Below are 15,343 nucleotides of genomic sequence, written 5' to 3'. Positions count from 1 at the left end.
CTGGCTCATACAGTCCGTCCTCCCTCTTTTCAACAAGATTCCCTGAGGTCAGTCCAGTGCTTGACTGTGGATCTCTGCATCTGTTTCTATCAGTCATCTAAAAATGTACTGGGTGTGGTGGTGTATGCTCATAATCTCAACAGTTAGCAGGAGGGGGCACAAGCTAGCCTGGGCTACATAGTAAGACCTAGTCTCAAGAACAAATAAAACATAAAAGTTGAACTGTTGTATATCAGCAATCTTAAACATGGGCTGGAGAGGTGGCTCAATGGTTAAGAGCACTGGCTGCTCTTCCAGAGGTCATGAGTTCAATTCCAGCAATCACATGGTGGCTCACAACCATCTCTAATTAGATCTGGTTTCCTCTTCTGGCCTGAAGGCATATATGCAGGCAGAACACTGAACACACACACACACACACACACACACACACACACACACACACACACATATATACACACACAACACATATATATGTGTACACACACATATATATATAAATCATTTTTTAAAAAAGTCTTAAACATGTAAGTAACTTACATGTTTCGATTTTTATTGTATAGAAATAAACATGGATAAGAATAAGGATGTACATTGAGGCATTGTGTGTAAGAATTGGAAACCATGTAAATATTCTGCAACGAGGGAATTCCCTCAAATAAATTATGGGATAGTAATATGTGGTCATTAAATATTTTATTGCTAAATAACATGCAAGCAACTAGTAATGCATTAATACTAAATATGACAACATGCTCACATTTTACCACCCCCCCCTACACAGAGGTATCTGTGTTTAGAAAGTGGATCTGAGAAAAGATAAAGAAGATATTAGGATAGTAAGATAGTAAGATATTCTGGATAGTAAGATGAGTGTAATTTAAAATTTCTCTGTGTATTTTATACAATTAACACCACCTTTTTTTGTTATTTTTAGTTTTTATATGTGTGTCCTGCTTATTTGTATGTGAACCATATGTGTGCAGCACTTTCAGAGGCCAGAAGAGTATTAGATCCCTTGGAACTGTAGTTCCAGGTGTGAGCCACCCACTATGAGTGCTGAGAACTGAACCGAGGGCCTCTGCAAGACCAGCAAATACTTTTAACCACCGAGCCCACTTCTTACTTTCTTACAGCTTAATTTTGCACATTTTTTCCCCCTTTTGAGTTTGTTTTCCCTGTTCTGAGAAGGGCTCCACTAACCTGGACTGACCTTTCACAGGGAAGGGGGAAGAATGTGGTTATGGTTGGATTACTTTGAAGTTGAACGTTTCGACCATAAATTCATCTCTGCATGAGCAGACTCTAACCCTCTTCGTGGCTATTATAAATGTTATTAAGTTTTACTTTCTTCATCCTTTATACTTGTAAGTGCTGTGCTTTCCTCAAACTGAAATCGTCAGATGAAAAATAAATGGAAATTATACAGACTGTTGAGAAGGTTTATGTCTGTAGAAGCATGGGTGTGAAAAACAAGGCTCATCCCCACCCCACCCCCAATACCGAGTCTGTTGTTGTTTCCTGGCCCACGCTAAAAGTGTCACCAGGAGACTCTACTGTTTGTTCCTTGTCAGCCAGCCCTTCTTGCAGAGACTGTGGTGCCTCTATGCCTTACGTGCCTTAGCCAAATGTTTCCCGAGAGCTAATATTCTCTTTGTAATATGTTCTTTCTAGATTGAAAGACCTGAAGTAGCCTTTCTTGTCTAAAGATGGAAAACAGTACCACCACTATTTCTCGGGAGGAGCTTGAGGAGCTACAAGAAGCGTTTAATAAAATAGGTAAGTTCCAGGAAGCCTAACTATGGTGTTCCCGTTCTGTTTGCTGCCAGACTTCAGGGATGGGGCTGCACCTTTGACTTGGACTGCCACTCAGCTCTCCTCAAGGACATTCCTTTCCTTTTTTTCTTTTTTAAAATCATGGTTTCACTGCATTCTATCTGAAAGATAAGCTAAAGATGAGCTTGCATTTCTAGGTGAATTGGACTTTAGTTCTTGGTCATTCTGCACAGAGGATAGCGTGGGTTAATGAATGACAGTGTAACTGAATACACTTTCCATTGGTGTCCTCTTCACAGAACGGAAAATACAGAATCACTTCCTTGTATATAAGCTGAACTCCGCGTTCATGTCTTTATTGCTGACAATGGTACTTTTTACCTCAGTGTAGAACATTTGGAAATACACTTTAAAGACTGCCGGAGGTCTTGTGTCCTTCCCTGCATGATTCTTAAATCTCAGTGTGGTTTTCAAAGCCCGAGTGTCTCCTTTTTCTTCTTCCGCTCCCTGAAACCATCCTGTGTTTTGTCTTTGACATGGTTAGCTTAGCAACTTCCTACTTCTCTCTTCTAAAAGCACAGTTCTCTGTCTCTGTCTCTGTCTCTGTCTCTGTCTCTGTCTCTCTCTCTCTCTCTCTCTCTCTCGTTTGTAAATGCATGTGAGTAGACAGTGAACCCTGTGAAAGCTGATCTCAGTGTTTTTCCCTGTCCTCAGCAGACTTCTTGGGTAAGAAAGCACAGGTGGAAAACAGGTCAGGTGTGGAGCAGGGATCTCATGGTCACGGGTGGTCCACTCCTGGATTTCTCACCAGCCCCCCGAACAATGACTAAAATTCATGTAGGGCGAACCTTAGAGAACAATAATAATAACTGTTAAAAATATGGCTTAGCTTGCCTTCAGAAAGGGATTCATGCATCATTGATATATACATAAGCACTTCTTTTTTTCCCCCAATTTTCTTTCTTTTTTTAATCTATATTTAAAACAATCTTATTTTACATATCAATCCCAGTTCCCTCTCCCTCCCATCCTCCCACTCCTCCCACCTTGTCCCCACCCCAACCACTCCTCAGAGAGGGTGAGGCCTCCCTTGGGGAGTCAACAAAATCTGTCACATCACTTGCGGCAGGACCAAGGTCCTCCCCCCTTGTATCTAGGCTGAGCAAGGTATCTCTCCGTAGGGAATGAGCCCCAAAGAGCCAGATCATGCACTAGGGATATATACTGGTTCCACTGCTAGTGGCCCCACAAACTGCCCATACCACAAAACTGTCACCCACATTCAGAGGGCCTACTTTAGTCTTATGCTGGTTCCAGAGTCAGTGAGCTCCCACTAGCTTGAGTCAGCTGTTTCTGTGGGTTTCCCCATCATGGTCTTGACCCCTTTGCTCATAATATCGCTTCTCCTTCTCTATGACTGGACTCCAGGAGCTCATCCCAGTGTGTAGTTGTGGATCTCTGCATCGGCTTCCGTGGATCTCTGCATTTGCTTCCATCGGTTACTGGATGAAGGTTCTATGATGACAATTAAAGTAGTCATCAATCTGATTACAGGGGAAGGGCAGTTTAGGTACCCTCTCCACTATTGCTTAGATTCTTACTTGGGATCATCCTGTGGTTTCCTGGGAGTTTCCCTAGCGCCTGTTTTCTCGCTAACCCCACAATGACTCCCTCTTTCAAGTTATCTCTCTCCCTCTCTGTCCTTTGCTTAACTCAATCTTCCCTGTCACTCATGTTCTTCTGCCTCTCCAATTCTCCTCTCCCCACTCCCCTACCACTCTCCTCACTTCCCCCATGCTGCCAATTTACTAAGCAGATCTTGTTAAATAAGCACTTCTAAAGAAATCTCTGTACCTTCCTCTGATACTTGGAGATGGAAAGGGAAGCACTCCTAGTGGTCACTGGAGCATTGCATGCGTATGGCCTGATTTGCAGAAAGCTATTAGCAATAGACGTTTTAGAGTATTGTCTGCGGTGCTTGGCATTTTTTTCAAGCCAAGAATTGGGAAGTTATTGAATGTTCTTTTTTCTTTTGGGCATCCAAAACCAAGTAATAAAAATGGATCTGCCCGTTTGGCATTGTAGACATTTTACAGGAGCCTTTTAGTGAAAGAGACCCTTCCTGGGTCTCTCTACAATGAGTTAGTAATCTGTTTTCTTTGTCGAGGATGCCAACTCTAATCTTTCTGACTCATGGAAACATGATCTTGCAATATTTAATTAATGGCATTTTGAGTAGACGATCCACTGATGGAGTAACTTTGACAGCAGGAGAGTTTGCTCTGTGAGGGAACCGCTAACTCCCACAGAATATGTCCTCGCTGACATCTTACAAGATAAACAGTGATTTATGAGCCTGGCAAGCACAAACAACTCCGTATGCAGCCCTACTGGCGGGAGGGTTTTGAGGTCACTAGGGAAAGTGGGAAGTTAAAAATAGCTGATTGTCCCGTTTTCTTTTTAAAAGTGGGTTGAAACACAGCCGAGCATTTTGGCCACCGTGAGAGTACAGATCGGTGGGATCAAGCATCTTCAAGTTATTCAGCACCACCATCCGTTTCCAGAAGTCCTCATCCCGCCACACTGAAACTACCGCTCTCCTTTCTGTCTCTGCCATGCGTAAATAGAATCGTCCCATGTCTGTTTTTTGCAACTGCTGGCACTTAGCATGAACCGAGGCTTTTATGAGGCAGCATGTGTCACAGCTGCCTTCCTTTTAAAGCCCGAATAATATTCTATTGTGGGCGTAAACAACAGCGTCTTGTTTGCCCGTGCTTTCATTGATAGTCAGCTGGGTTTCTGGTTATTTTGAATCACATTGATGTGAAAACAGGTGAACAGATACCTGTTCCAGTCCCACTGTCTGTTCTGGGTGTACTCCACACGTGGGCTTACAGGGTCGTACTGCAGTTCCACATTTGATTTTTCTGGTGTGCAGTTGTCTGTTTCCCGTTGTGGGTGTGCCTGTTTTCATCCCCGCCAACACGATGCCGTGCTCTCATTTCTGTTCCTCCTCGGGTGTGTTTCCCATTGTGGGTGTGCCTGTTTTCATCCCCGCCAACACGATGCCATGCTCTCATTTCTGTTCCTTTCTGTGGCACTTGCTCTGTTGCTATTGTTTTGTAACTGTCACCCTTAAAAGTTATGGGCAGTATCTTGTTGTGGCTTTGTGTTTCCCAAATAAGTACAGATGTTGAAACATTTTTACGATGACTTGTTTGCTTTCTCTAGAGAAATGTACGTTCAAGTCCTTTGCCTATCTCAAGGTGTTTTGCCTGTGTTCCCCACTAATGATTTTAGTCTGGGGTCTTAAATTGAAGTCTTTGTTTTGTTTTGAATTGATTTTTGTTTAGGGCAAGTGATAATGAATCTACTTTTTCTTCTTTTTTTTTTCTAATATGGTGATGTTGTTTTCCTAGCAGGACCCTTACTCCAATGTTTTGTCCTTGTCACCATTGTCAAAGATTGGGTGGCTATAGATGTATGAGTTTATTTCTGGGACCTATATTTCATTTTATGGTCTATTTGTCTGTTTTTGTGCCAGTACCATGCTGTTTTGGTTGCTATGGCTCTGTAGTATAGTTTGGGGTGCTATAAGGCATCCAGCCTTGTTCTTTCTGTTTAGGGTTGATTTGGATATTAAGAGTCTTTTGTGTTTGCATATGGATTTTAAGATTGTTTTTCTGGTTCGATGAAGAATGTCATTGGAATTCTGATAGAGGTTGCATTTAATGTGTGCATTGTTTTTAGTAATTTAGTCATTTTATAATATTAATTTTGCCATGCATAAGCATGAGAGGTCTTTTGACCATCTAGTGTTTCCAGACTTATTCTTCACTGTTTCAAAGTTTTCATTATAGAGGGCTTTTGTCTCCTTGGTTAGGTTTTTTTCTTTGTTTTTGTTTTTAAAGCTGCTATGAGATAACGGCTAAATCCATTTGGTCTATGGTGTAGTTTTACTCTGATGTCTTATTGTTGATTTCGTTTGGATGATGTACCTGAAGATTATGGGGGTATTTGTAACATGAGGGCTGGCTTGTTGGGGTTTCTGTCCCTCCCAGTACCCCAACAGCCGGCAAGCAACAAAGAAAATCACTCACAAGACTCCATAAGATTATAAACTGATTGGCCCATTTGGTCAGGCTACTTATTAGCTCTTATAACTTATGTTACCCCATTATCCTTATCTACGTTACCCACATGGGCTCAGTACCTTTCTCAGTGTGACAGCTTACATGTTGCCTCTTCGGTGGTCTGCTCAGGAGTGGCTGAGAGAGAGCTTCTGCTTCCAGAATACTCCCAGTCTCTTTGCTCCACCCCTACTTCCTGTCTGGCTTTCCCGCCTATACTGCCTGCCTGGCCAATCAGCGTTTTATTAAAATATGATTGACAGAATACTGATAATTCTCCCGCACCAGGTATTGAGTCTCTTTCTGTTATTGTATCAGGACATAATTGACTTCTTCTGCTCATAGTGTCTCTCTCCCCTTTCTCTCTCCTCTCTCTCTCTCTATATAATGCATATATATGTATTACATATATGTTTATATTTATTATATGTATAAAGTTCTTTTATCATCTTGATGAATATTTCCTTTTATCAATTTGTGGCTGCCTTCTTTATCTATTCTGAGTACCTTGGTTTGGAATCTACTTTATCAGATACTGAAATAGCTGGGCCAGCTTGTATTTGATTTCTTATGTGTTTGATAGGTTGTCATCATCCTTCGTTTGCCTGTCTGTAGATGGTTTTTTTTTTTTTTTTGCCAGTGAGCTATGATTTTTGGAAATAGCAAATAATTGGATCTTATTTTTTAAGTATTTTTTAATTGATATTTTGAGAATTTCATATCATGCACTGGGGGGAGAATTAGTTTTAGTCTTTTGATTATATCTTAGACTTCTTAGACACTATGGTCATTCTCTCTCCTTCCTCCCATTTGTTAATGTTATCCATCCCCGATTTTCTTTCTTCTGTTGGTTGAGTCTGTTGCCAATGGGTGCTTTTCCACTGTATTTGTATTTGATTCAAAAGTTTTAATTTCCAGAATTTCTGTTCATTTAGTGTCTTCCCAAACCTTGATAGTTTTGCTGGCTTTCTTTCCATTGTTTCTACCTTTTTAAAAATACATATGGTTGATTTAGTCATAGTTTATTGACTTGGTGCTCAGTGTTGCTCTGCTCTGGACTGGTTTCCTTTTTTCATCTGCTTTTTTGTAGTCCTATTTGAGGTCATTGAGCATTTTTATTAGTCAGTTTTTATTATTAGAACTTAGGAGATCTTCATCCAGTTTTACCTCCATCTGAATTCAGTAGTTGGGGAGTTATGGTCTTTCGAGGAAGGCTTGTCGTCTTGCTTTTTATGTTTCTTTATTGCAGTGACACATCTGATAGTTTGAATATTTGTTCTGCCTTTTATTTTGGAGATTTTTTTTCTGAGAATCCTATTCCTGAGAGCTCATTCTCCAGTGTCAGTCAGAGACACTGATGTAGAGCATTGGGCAGAGTTAAAACAGTGTTTAAATGTGGAAATAATACTACTACAGAGGGGAAGAGAAAAGAGCAAGTTGGAGAAGTAAAATGAAATGAAAGTGTGTGTGCTGGTGTTCAACTCGCATCCTCCTCAGCTTCTGGGCTGCTGCTGGCCACAGTTGGGATAGATGGGTCCTTCCTTTTCAGTTAAACCTTTGCAGAAACACTCCCTAGACACACCCAGACATGCATTTCCTGGTTCTGAATCTTCTCAAGTTGACATAAAGATGAAACTTCCATATTTGTTATCTGATACAATGGTTAGCACTCTGAACTCTGAAAATTAGCCATCACAGATTCTGCACGCGGTGACTCCGTGCCATAGTCATAACAACCAATGTGGCAACTTGACATGTTGCCAACTATGCAGATTTGTTTTATGTTATCTCTGTTCTGTGTCCAGAAGTGCTCCCAATCTCTAGGTAACACAGCCTGCTCAGGGCCATCTTACTGATAACAAGGAAGCATTGAGAAGTTTATTTCCCAAAGTCCAAATACAGGGTTGAAGTTTCTTGAACACCTAATCTCAAAATGTCATCAAACATGATTAAATATACATAATAGTTTGATAGATATATAGCAAGCAATAAATTAGCAATAAAAACTGTAACCAAAGACAAAATATCAAGAAATATGATTACATATATTTTTTAGGAGTAGAGTTCTGTTGATTACATGTGTCTTATATGTTGCAAATAGATACTTTATAACAATGTGGGACCAACAGATTCATTTTATAAATTTGTCTTCATGAAGTCTGAGTTGTTATTCCATCTTGACCTTTGCTGATATTTTTCTTTTAATATATATCCAACACTTCCCCAGACTTATTTCTCTGAAATTTAGTCATTTGTCAAAACTGAGTTTTCTGTCAGAGCTCGGTCACGCTTAAAATACACACACCAGTTCTAAATCCATGAGATGAGCTCTGTGAGTCCTCAACTTCCTGCTCCTGCCATGATGGACTCTTAACCCCCTGGAAATGTTAAATCCAAATAAACTTCTGTGATTGGCTTGGACATGGTGTTTATCATAGCAACAGAGAAGTAACTAATACACACCCCCCTTGTATTGTTAGGTATGGGAAGAAAGGCTCCTATCACTTAAGAGACAAACTTTCAGAGCTCTGGGTTTTCTGCACTTGACAGTTTACCACATATCTTTACAGATATTGACAACAGTGGGTATGTCAGTGACTATGAACTTCAGGACCTGTTTAAGGAGGCAAATCTTCCGCTTCCTGGGTACAAGGTGCGCGAGATTGTGGAGAAAATTTTGGTGGTTGCTGACAACAACAAGGATGGCAAAATCAGCTTTGAAGAATTTGTATCAGTAAGTAGTCCAATACTTTTCTAAGTTATTGATCATTTTTCTGCAAGTAGAATTTCAATAATACCTTTGCTAGCTTTGGTTTGACCTGATTGCAGGGGCCAGATAAAACACTGCTTTTAAAATAGTGGTAATTATGCTAATAACAAATATTATTGTGAAAATAACTTCCACACATCATAGAGCAAAGGAGAATATTAAATGGAAATCCAGTTCAGATAATAGTCATTCATGCCCTAGAATAACTGTACTTAAGTTGAATATTATTGACCATTAGCATAATTGAATATTTGTAAAGTATAAATTTTCTAGTTTTCTATTTGTTATCTATTAATTAACTATGTGAACTCTGGGCATTGTGAATAGTGTGACGAGCAGAAAGAGACGTGGTCCTTGTTTTTGTGGTATGTGCAGCTGGTGGGGAAGGCAGAATCACACAATGGATAGAAACGCCAACTACGACGCCCGCTGTGGTCCAGCAGCACAGGCACCATAGCATAGCATTAAGGATGGAGGGAACTGAGCTCGAAGGGGAGACTGGAGGACCCAGGGACTCAGGGACGTATCCTTCAATCTGTGAAGATGAGCTGACATCTGAAGAGAGAAGCTAAATAGGAAGGGGGGAGTTGCAAATAACGTGGGAAGCAGGTACAAGTGTCAGTGTGTCCTGAGACCCTTGTATTAGGGCTACTGGGTCTCTCAAGCAGTCTAAGAGAGGATTAGTATGGCTAGGGCTGAGGAGGCAAGGTAAGAAATGTAGCTGGAGAAATAAGCAGGAATCTGGTCTTGTATGGCCGTGGATGATCTTTGTTTATATGCTAATCGCAACAGGAAGTCACTGAAGTGGGAGGAATGAAGTGATCTGATTAGATCTGCATAAAAAAAATCATAACTGGTATTGCATGAAGAAAATATTTAATTTAGCCTTGTACGTCTCTGTAGATCCCAGTGAATGACTGGGAGAAGTAGTTTTTGTAAGCCTCTAGTATTTCCTATAAAACTGACTTATTTATATGGACATATGTTGATGTTCAGGCAGGAGTCTGCCTTCATTGAAGTATTTTTAACATCGTAATCATGCAGTGATTTCTTGGACTGTGTATAAAGGGCCTTGGTTAGTCAGCAATATTTTCAGTGTGCTAGTTTCCGTTCAGATGTTACGTGTTCCAGTCGTTGGGTTACAAACATTCGTCCATTTTGTATAATTGGTATAACGGCCGAATTGTCCGTTTACACAAGTGTTAAGTATGAGGACTCCCAATTCATGCTTATGTTGGTGTCATTTCAAATAAATGCAAACATTGAATATCCCTCATGCCACTAGAATGTCACAATTTTACTTCTATTCCATTTCAGCTAATGCAAGAGCTGAAAAGCAAAGATATCAGCAAAACATTCCGAAAAATAATTAACAAAAGGGAAGGGATCACTGCTATCGGGGGCACGTCCTCCATCTCCAGCGAGGGCACACAGCATTCTTACTCAGGTAATCTGCCTCTCCGAATTTGGTCCTTTAATCATTAATTTATTTAGTAAGTCACATGTCATCCAGTCTCAGCTGCCGTTGTGATTCATCCCATTATTTTATATACAATGGAGGAAGAAAAAAGCTGCAGACTTAATTATACTATGACATCAGATTTAAATATATCTCAAGTTTAGCATTGCCAACATGAAAAATACCAGAATTTCTGAATGCTGTATGTTCCTACTATATGTCAAATCAAAGGCATTGAAAACGAAACAGATGCTGCATGTATTTCAGCTCTGGTTGGGTTTAATTATGATGTCTGGAGTATTTGTAAAGGATTTTAGGGAGTAATCTCTGAAGATTAAGTCTAGGACCTCATGCACACGTGGGAAGTACCGCACCATTTAGCTATACCAAGCTTTCATCACCACTTTTGAGTAGGTTTCTCATCATGATGGCAGGCTTGACTAGTAGGGCCATCTAGGAACCATGGAGAGACTTACTATAGGGATTTGTTCCCCGTCTATTGTCCAAGAGTGGAGATACTCGATTCTGATTTTGATCAAGCCACCAAGTAAATAGAGGTTATGTCTCCTGATGTGTCCAATCTGATAGGTTCACTGAATTGTTTGCTCAGTTTGAAACCCAAAGAAACATTAACTCTTAATAAGCCTTCTGCATGTTAGGCAAGAGCTTTGCTCCAGAAGCACACACGTGTGCATGCACGTGCAAGTGCTTTAATTATTTTTAGCATGTGTTTATCTTCAGTACCGGGTTTCACTGTGATCTCTATACACACGTGTAATGTGTTTGGACCATACTGTTCCTCTCCCACTCTCGCTGGCCATTCCCAGTCCTAACACAATACTTTTATACACCCCAGATCTCAGCAGTCTTAATCTTTTTAGGTGATGTAGTTTATTTTCACGGATCTTTTTCTTACCTTTTTCTCTGATTTAAACAGTCTATATATAGGCATGCATATTTGACCTCTTGTGGTATGTTTCTAATTCATGTGATTTTAGAAACAGTTCATATTTGGAAAGATTTTAACATCAAACCACATGTATTCTATCTGAAGATGCATACCTTCCTTCTTCCCTTCTAACATGTTGAGTGAAAAAGTGCAGTGACTCCCCATTTCTCCACATGCTAAGTCCTGAGAGTATTTCAGTAGTGTTTTCAGAGTGTCATTTATTATCTTTTCATAGAATTGGACAAGTACATTCTTGTAGCGTGGTAGATGCTGTGAAGTGAACTTTGCCTACCGAGATTTTCTGTTTTCAGAGGAAGAAAAAGTAGCGTTTGTTAACTGGATAAACAAGGCTCTCGAGAATGACCCAGACTGTAGCCATCTTCTGCCTATGAACCCCAACGATGGCAGCCTTTTCAAATCGCTTGCAGACGGCATCCTTCTTTGGTGAGTTGAACATCTGGTCACAGGAGCTGCGTGTGCTCACCGGCCCCGTGGTGAGCATTCCCTGAACACCACAATCCGGAAGATTCATTCCCCCGCCCTCCTGGAGTTAGTCATGATTGTCTAGAAATTCAAGTACCATGTACTGCTCAAAATTTCCCCTGTAATATAATATTTTATTTTATGGTACCTTTTGTATCTGTTACCATGATACTGCCAGGAAGCTTCTGAACCCACTAATGCATTCATTGCAAAATGGTGACGTGTTTTTTCTTTTCACTTGTCCATAAAAGAGTGCTGTGGGGGCAGGAGCCTGAGGAGATGGAGAAGGAAGATACTCCTTCATTAAACCTAAATGAAACAGTATTTTATTTCACCCTTGGCTTTTTCAGTCTGTTTTGCTTGCTACACTGTAGACTTTCTAAGAGAGTGCATTTATCTTTGTCATGCATAGCACATGTGAACAGTCACAGCACACTTTGTTTTAAAAAAAATTTAAATTCAGTTTCTTAGTTTTCTTTTGTGTGTGTGTGTGTGTGTGTGTGTGTGTGTGTGTGTGTTGCTTGCACGTGTGCCCATGCTTGGTGCTTGTGGAGGTCAGAAGAGGGTATTAGGTCCCAGAAACTACAGTTACTGATGCTGTGAACCACCTTGTAGGTGCTGGTAATTGAACTCTGGTCCTCTGAAAGGCCAAGAAGATGCTCTTAACTGCTAAGCCATCTTTTCATCACCAAGTCCCAGCACACATCTTTTACAATGCATGTGTCTTTAAAGTTTTTTCATAAAAATACAGTATATTTCCAAAGTAGAAATACATATCACAAACATACATACCCCCTGTGGTTTACTAAGTACCATGGTTCATTGTCTTTAGTGTTGCTTGTGTGTGTGTGTGTGTGTGTGTGTGTTTACTTAAAAAGGAAACAAAATTCCCAAACCTACTCCTAAGCATAGGAAATCGATATCCATAAAATATACCTCAGCCTCCATTTATAATTTCTATATCTTTCCCCAACTTGGAGAAAATGTCTAACTATGAATCAAATCTGTACTTCCCTATTTTAGTTTCTAAAGACTGAAGCATAGAGACAAGATCCATATTATTTCTTTGTAAAATGTCTAAATTATTAAAGACTTCCATTGAAGCTTTTATTCTTTCACCTCTGAGAAAACACTATGTTGACTTCTGTGAAAGTTGGCTGTTTCAGAATTTGTTTACAGTTCAGGTTGCTAATGTTAATGACCGATCTGATGAAGTGACAACTTAGATGCAGATAGTGCAGGTGGCTGCTGTAGAGAGGGCAGGTGTGCTTTAGGACAGGTGCAGAAAGAGCAGGTGGCTGCTGTAGAGTGGACAGGTGTGCTTCAGGACAGGTACAGAAAGCAGGTGGCAGCTGTAGAAAGAGGGCAGGTGTGCTTCAGGACAGGTGCAGAAAGCGCAGGTGGCTGCTGTAGAGAGGGCAGATGTGCTTCAGGACAGATGCAGAAAGCGCAGGTGGCTGCTGTAGAGAGGGCAGGTGTGCTTTAGGACAGGTGCAGAAAGTGCAGGTGGCTGCTGTAGAAAGAGGGCAGGTGTGCTTCAGGACAGATGCAGAAAGCACGGGTGACTGCTGTAGAGAGGGCAGCTGTGCTTCAAGACAGATGCAGAAAGCACAGGTGACTGCTGTGGAAAGAGGGCAGATGTGCTTCAGGACAGATGCAGAAAGCGCAGGTGGCTGCTGTAGAGAGGGCAGCTGTGCTTCAGGACTCAGGCGATTTCATCAAAGGTTTTCAAATGTAGCTCCTGACTTGAACTGCAGTTCAGTAAAATAAAATGGACTATTATTACTGTTCAGAAGTAACTAATCTTATTTCCCACAGTGAATTAAAACATTCTAGAAATATTCATCTAAATGATTTCTATTTTCTCCTCAGCAAAATGATCAACTTATCTGAACCAGATACGATTGATGAAAGGGCCATCAATAAGAAGAAGCTCACCCCATTCACGATTTCTGTGAGTACTCCTGCTTTGGTAATAGGTGACTAGGCTAGAAATATCTGGTGGCAATGGAAATTTAAAAAGAATTTGCCATTTAAAAATATTTTAAAACAATTTTCAGTGTTGTGAATCGAACCCAGGCCCTTTGCTTGCAAGGCAAGTGTTCTGGCAATTGAGCCAAGATTCTGCCCTCTCTCTCTCTCTCTCTCTCTCTCTCGCTCTCTCTTTTTTTTTTTTTTTACTTTTTTTCAAGACAGAGTTTCTCTGTATAATAATAACCTTGGCTGTAGTAAAACTCTCTTTGTAGACCAGGCTGACCTCGAACTCACAGAGACCCACCTGCCTTTGCCTCCTGAGTGCTGGGATTAAAATTGTGTGCCGCCATGTCTGGCTAGCCTGGACCCTTATTTTTTATCAAGTAATAAGTAACAATTCAGCTCTATTTCTCAATAAAATAGAATTTTTATGTAATTTGGGTAAGTTTCTTTATTAAAGTTAATAATATTTGATTTATATTACAGTAGTTACTTTATTGATGATCGTTTATTTGATGCCAGTGTCCACCCATTTCCTTCTTCTTTACTTCCTTCCTCATCGCCTCCCTTTTCCCTTTCCTCCTCCTCCTTCCCTCTTCCTCCCTCCATCCTTTCCTCCTTCTCCCGACTCCTTTCTTTCTCTTTCACACTGAGGATTGCACACAAGGCACATGGCATGCTAGCCCAATCAAAAGTTGTAGGTTAGAAGAGAACATTATGCAGTTAGGTCATGTTTTACTAGTTCCACAAGGTGTTTATTTCTCTTCTAATTGTTCTTTAGAGGCTTGACCAAAGTCTGAATTTATAGTCACCAATTTACTCTTTCTTAATTAAGCATAATAACTAATATTCATAAAATATTTTGTATTTCACAGTAGCTACAGAAAAGAGCTGAGGGCCTAAATATCATACAGTTTTGTTTTTAGAGATAGAATTTTTTTTCTACGCAATTATTTGTCCAGGCCTTTAGTATGTGTGAGGGTGTTGATGTAAAATGAGAAAAGAGTAGGAGCTCTGGGAAAGGGTAGTGTTACCATGGATGTTAAATCTGTCTTGGTTGTTTAAGATTTTAGAGTCCAGAGAAGAAGGTGTATTCTAGAGAATTACTGTTGGGGTGCTGGTGTGCTCTGGAGTGTGAGGCAAGACGGTAACAGGCTCGGGGATTGTCAGGTCACACTGAGACCAACTTCAGCAGACAAAACAAGTACTACTAGCTTCGCATGAAATCCTCCCCAACAAGCTGATTCACTTGTTTCAGAAGACAAGATTTTGCTACTATGTTTTTGCACCCCATGACAATGGGTTTCTGTGATACCGCTACATGAAGGACGAAGGATGACGATGATTATAAGCTAAGGGAAACGGACAAGAAGACTCTTTGGTTTTGCCAGACTTGGGGACAGAACCAAGAGTTCAGTCACTTAGCTAAATCCCCAGCCTCAAGATTCTTTTATCATCCTGGAATTTCTAATCTGGGAAAGATGGGGAAGGCTTGGGAGATGGTTCAACTACTAAAGTATTTGCCTTAAAAACATGAGAACCTGAATTTAGTGTCCAGAATCCACATTTTTAAAAGCTAGTCTTACCTGGGCAGTGTTGATATTGGCCTTTAATCCCAGCACTTTGGAGGCAGAGGCAGGTGGGTGAGTTCAAGGCCAGCCTGGTCTACAGAGTGAGTTCCAGGACGGGCAAGCTAGTCTTGTGGCATGAGCTTGCAACTCCTGTAGTAGAGAACTTGACATAGACAGATCCCGGAGTCTCCATGGCTCACCAGCTATGCCTTCTTGACTGGTTCCAGGCCA

The 15,343-nt window shown here is 40.6% G+C and overlaps 1 protein-coding gene across 3 annotated transcripts in view; it reads left to right on the top strand.

Annotated features, from left to right (window-relative positions):
• Window positions 1–15,343, top strand: part of Pls1 (plastin 1) — a 92,250-nt gene that overhangs the window by 50,413 nt on the left and 26,494 nt on the right. For all 3 annotated transcript variants that reach the window (XM_048452524.3, XM_048452526.3, XM_048452525.3), the window contains exons 2-6: window positions 1,675–1,779; window positions 8,477–8,640; window positions 9,994–10,123; window positions 11,396–11,528; window positions 13,440–13,521. In XM_048452524.3, the coding sequence (XP_048308481.1) occupies window positions 1,710–1,779; window positions 8,477–8,640; window positions 9,994–10,123; window positions 11,396–11,528; window positions 13,440–13,521 (579 nt within the window). In that variant the 5' untranslated portion in view covers window positions 1,675–1,709. The remainder of the gene's footprint in view (window positions 1–1,674; window positions 1,780–8,476; window positions 8,641–9,993; window positions 10,124–11,395; window positions 11,529–13,439; window positions 13,522–15,343) is intronic.

The sequence above is a fragment of the Myodes glareolus genome, chromosome 4 (genome assembly GCF_982192425.1).
Source record: "Myodes glareolus chromosome 4, mMyoGla1.1, whole genome shotgun sequence".
NCBI lineage: Eukaryota > Metazoa > Chordata > Mammalia > Rodentia > Cricetidae > Myodes > Myodes glareolus.
The sequence above is the reverse complement of the archived record's forward strand: the minus strand, read 5'-3'. Positions and strand labels throughout refer to the sequence as shown.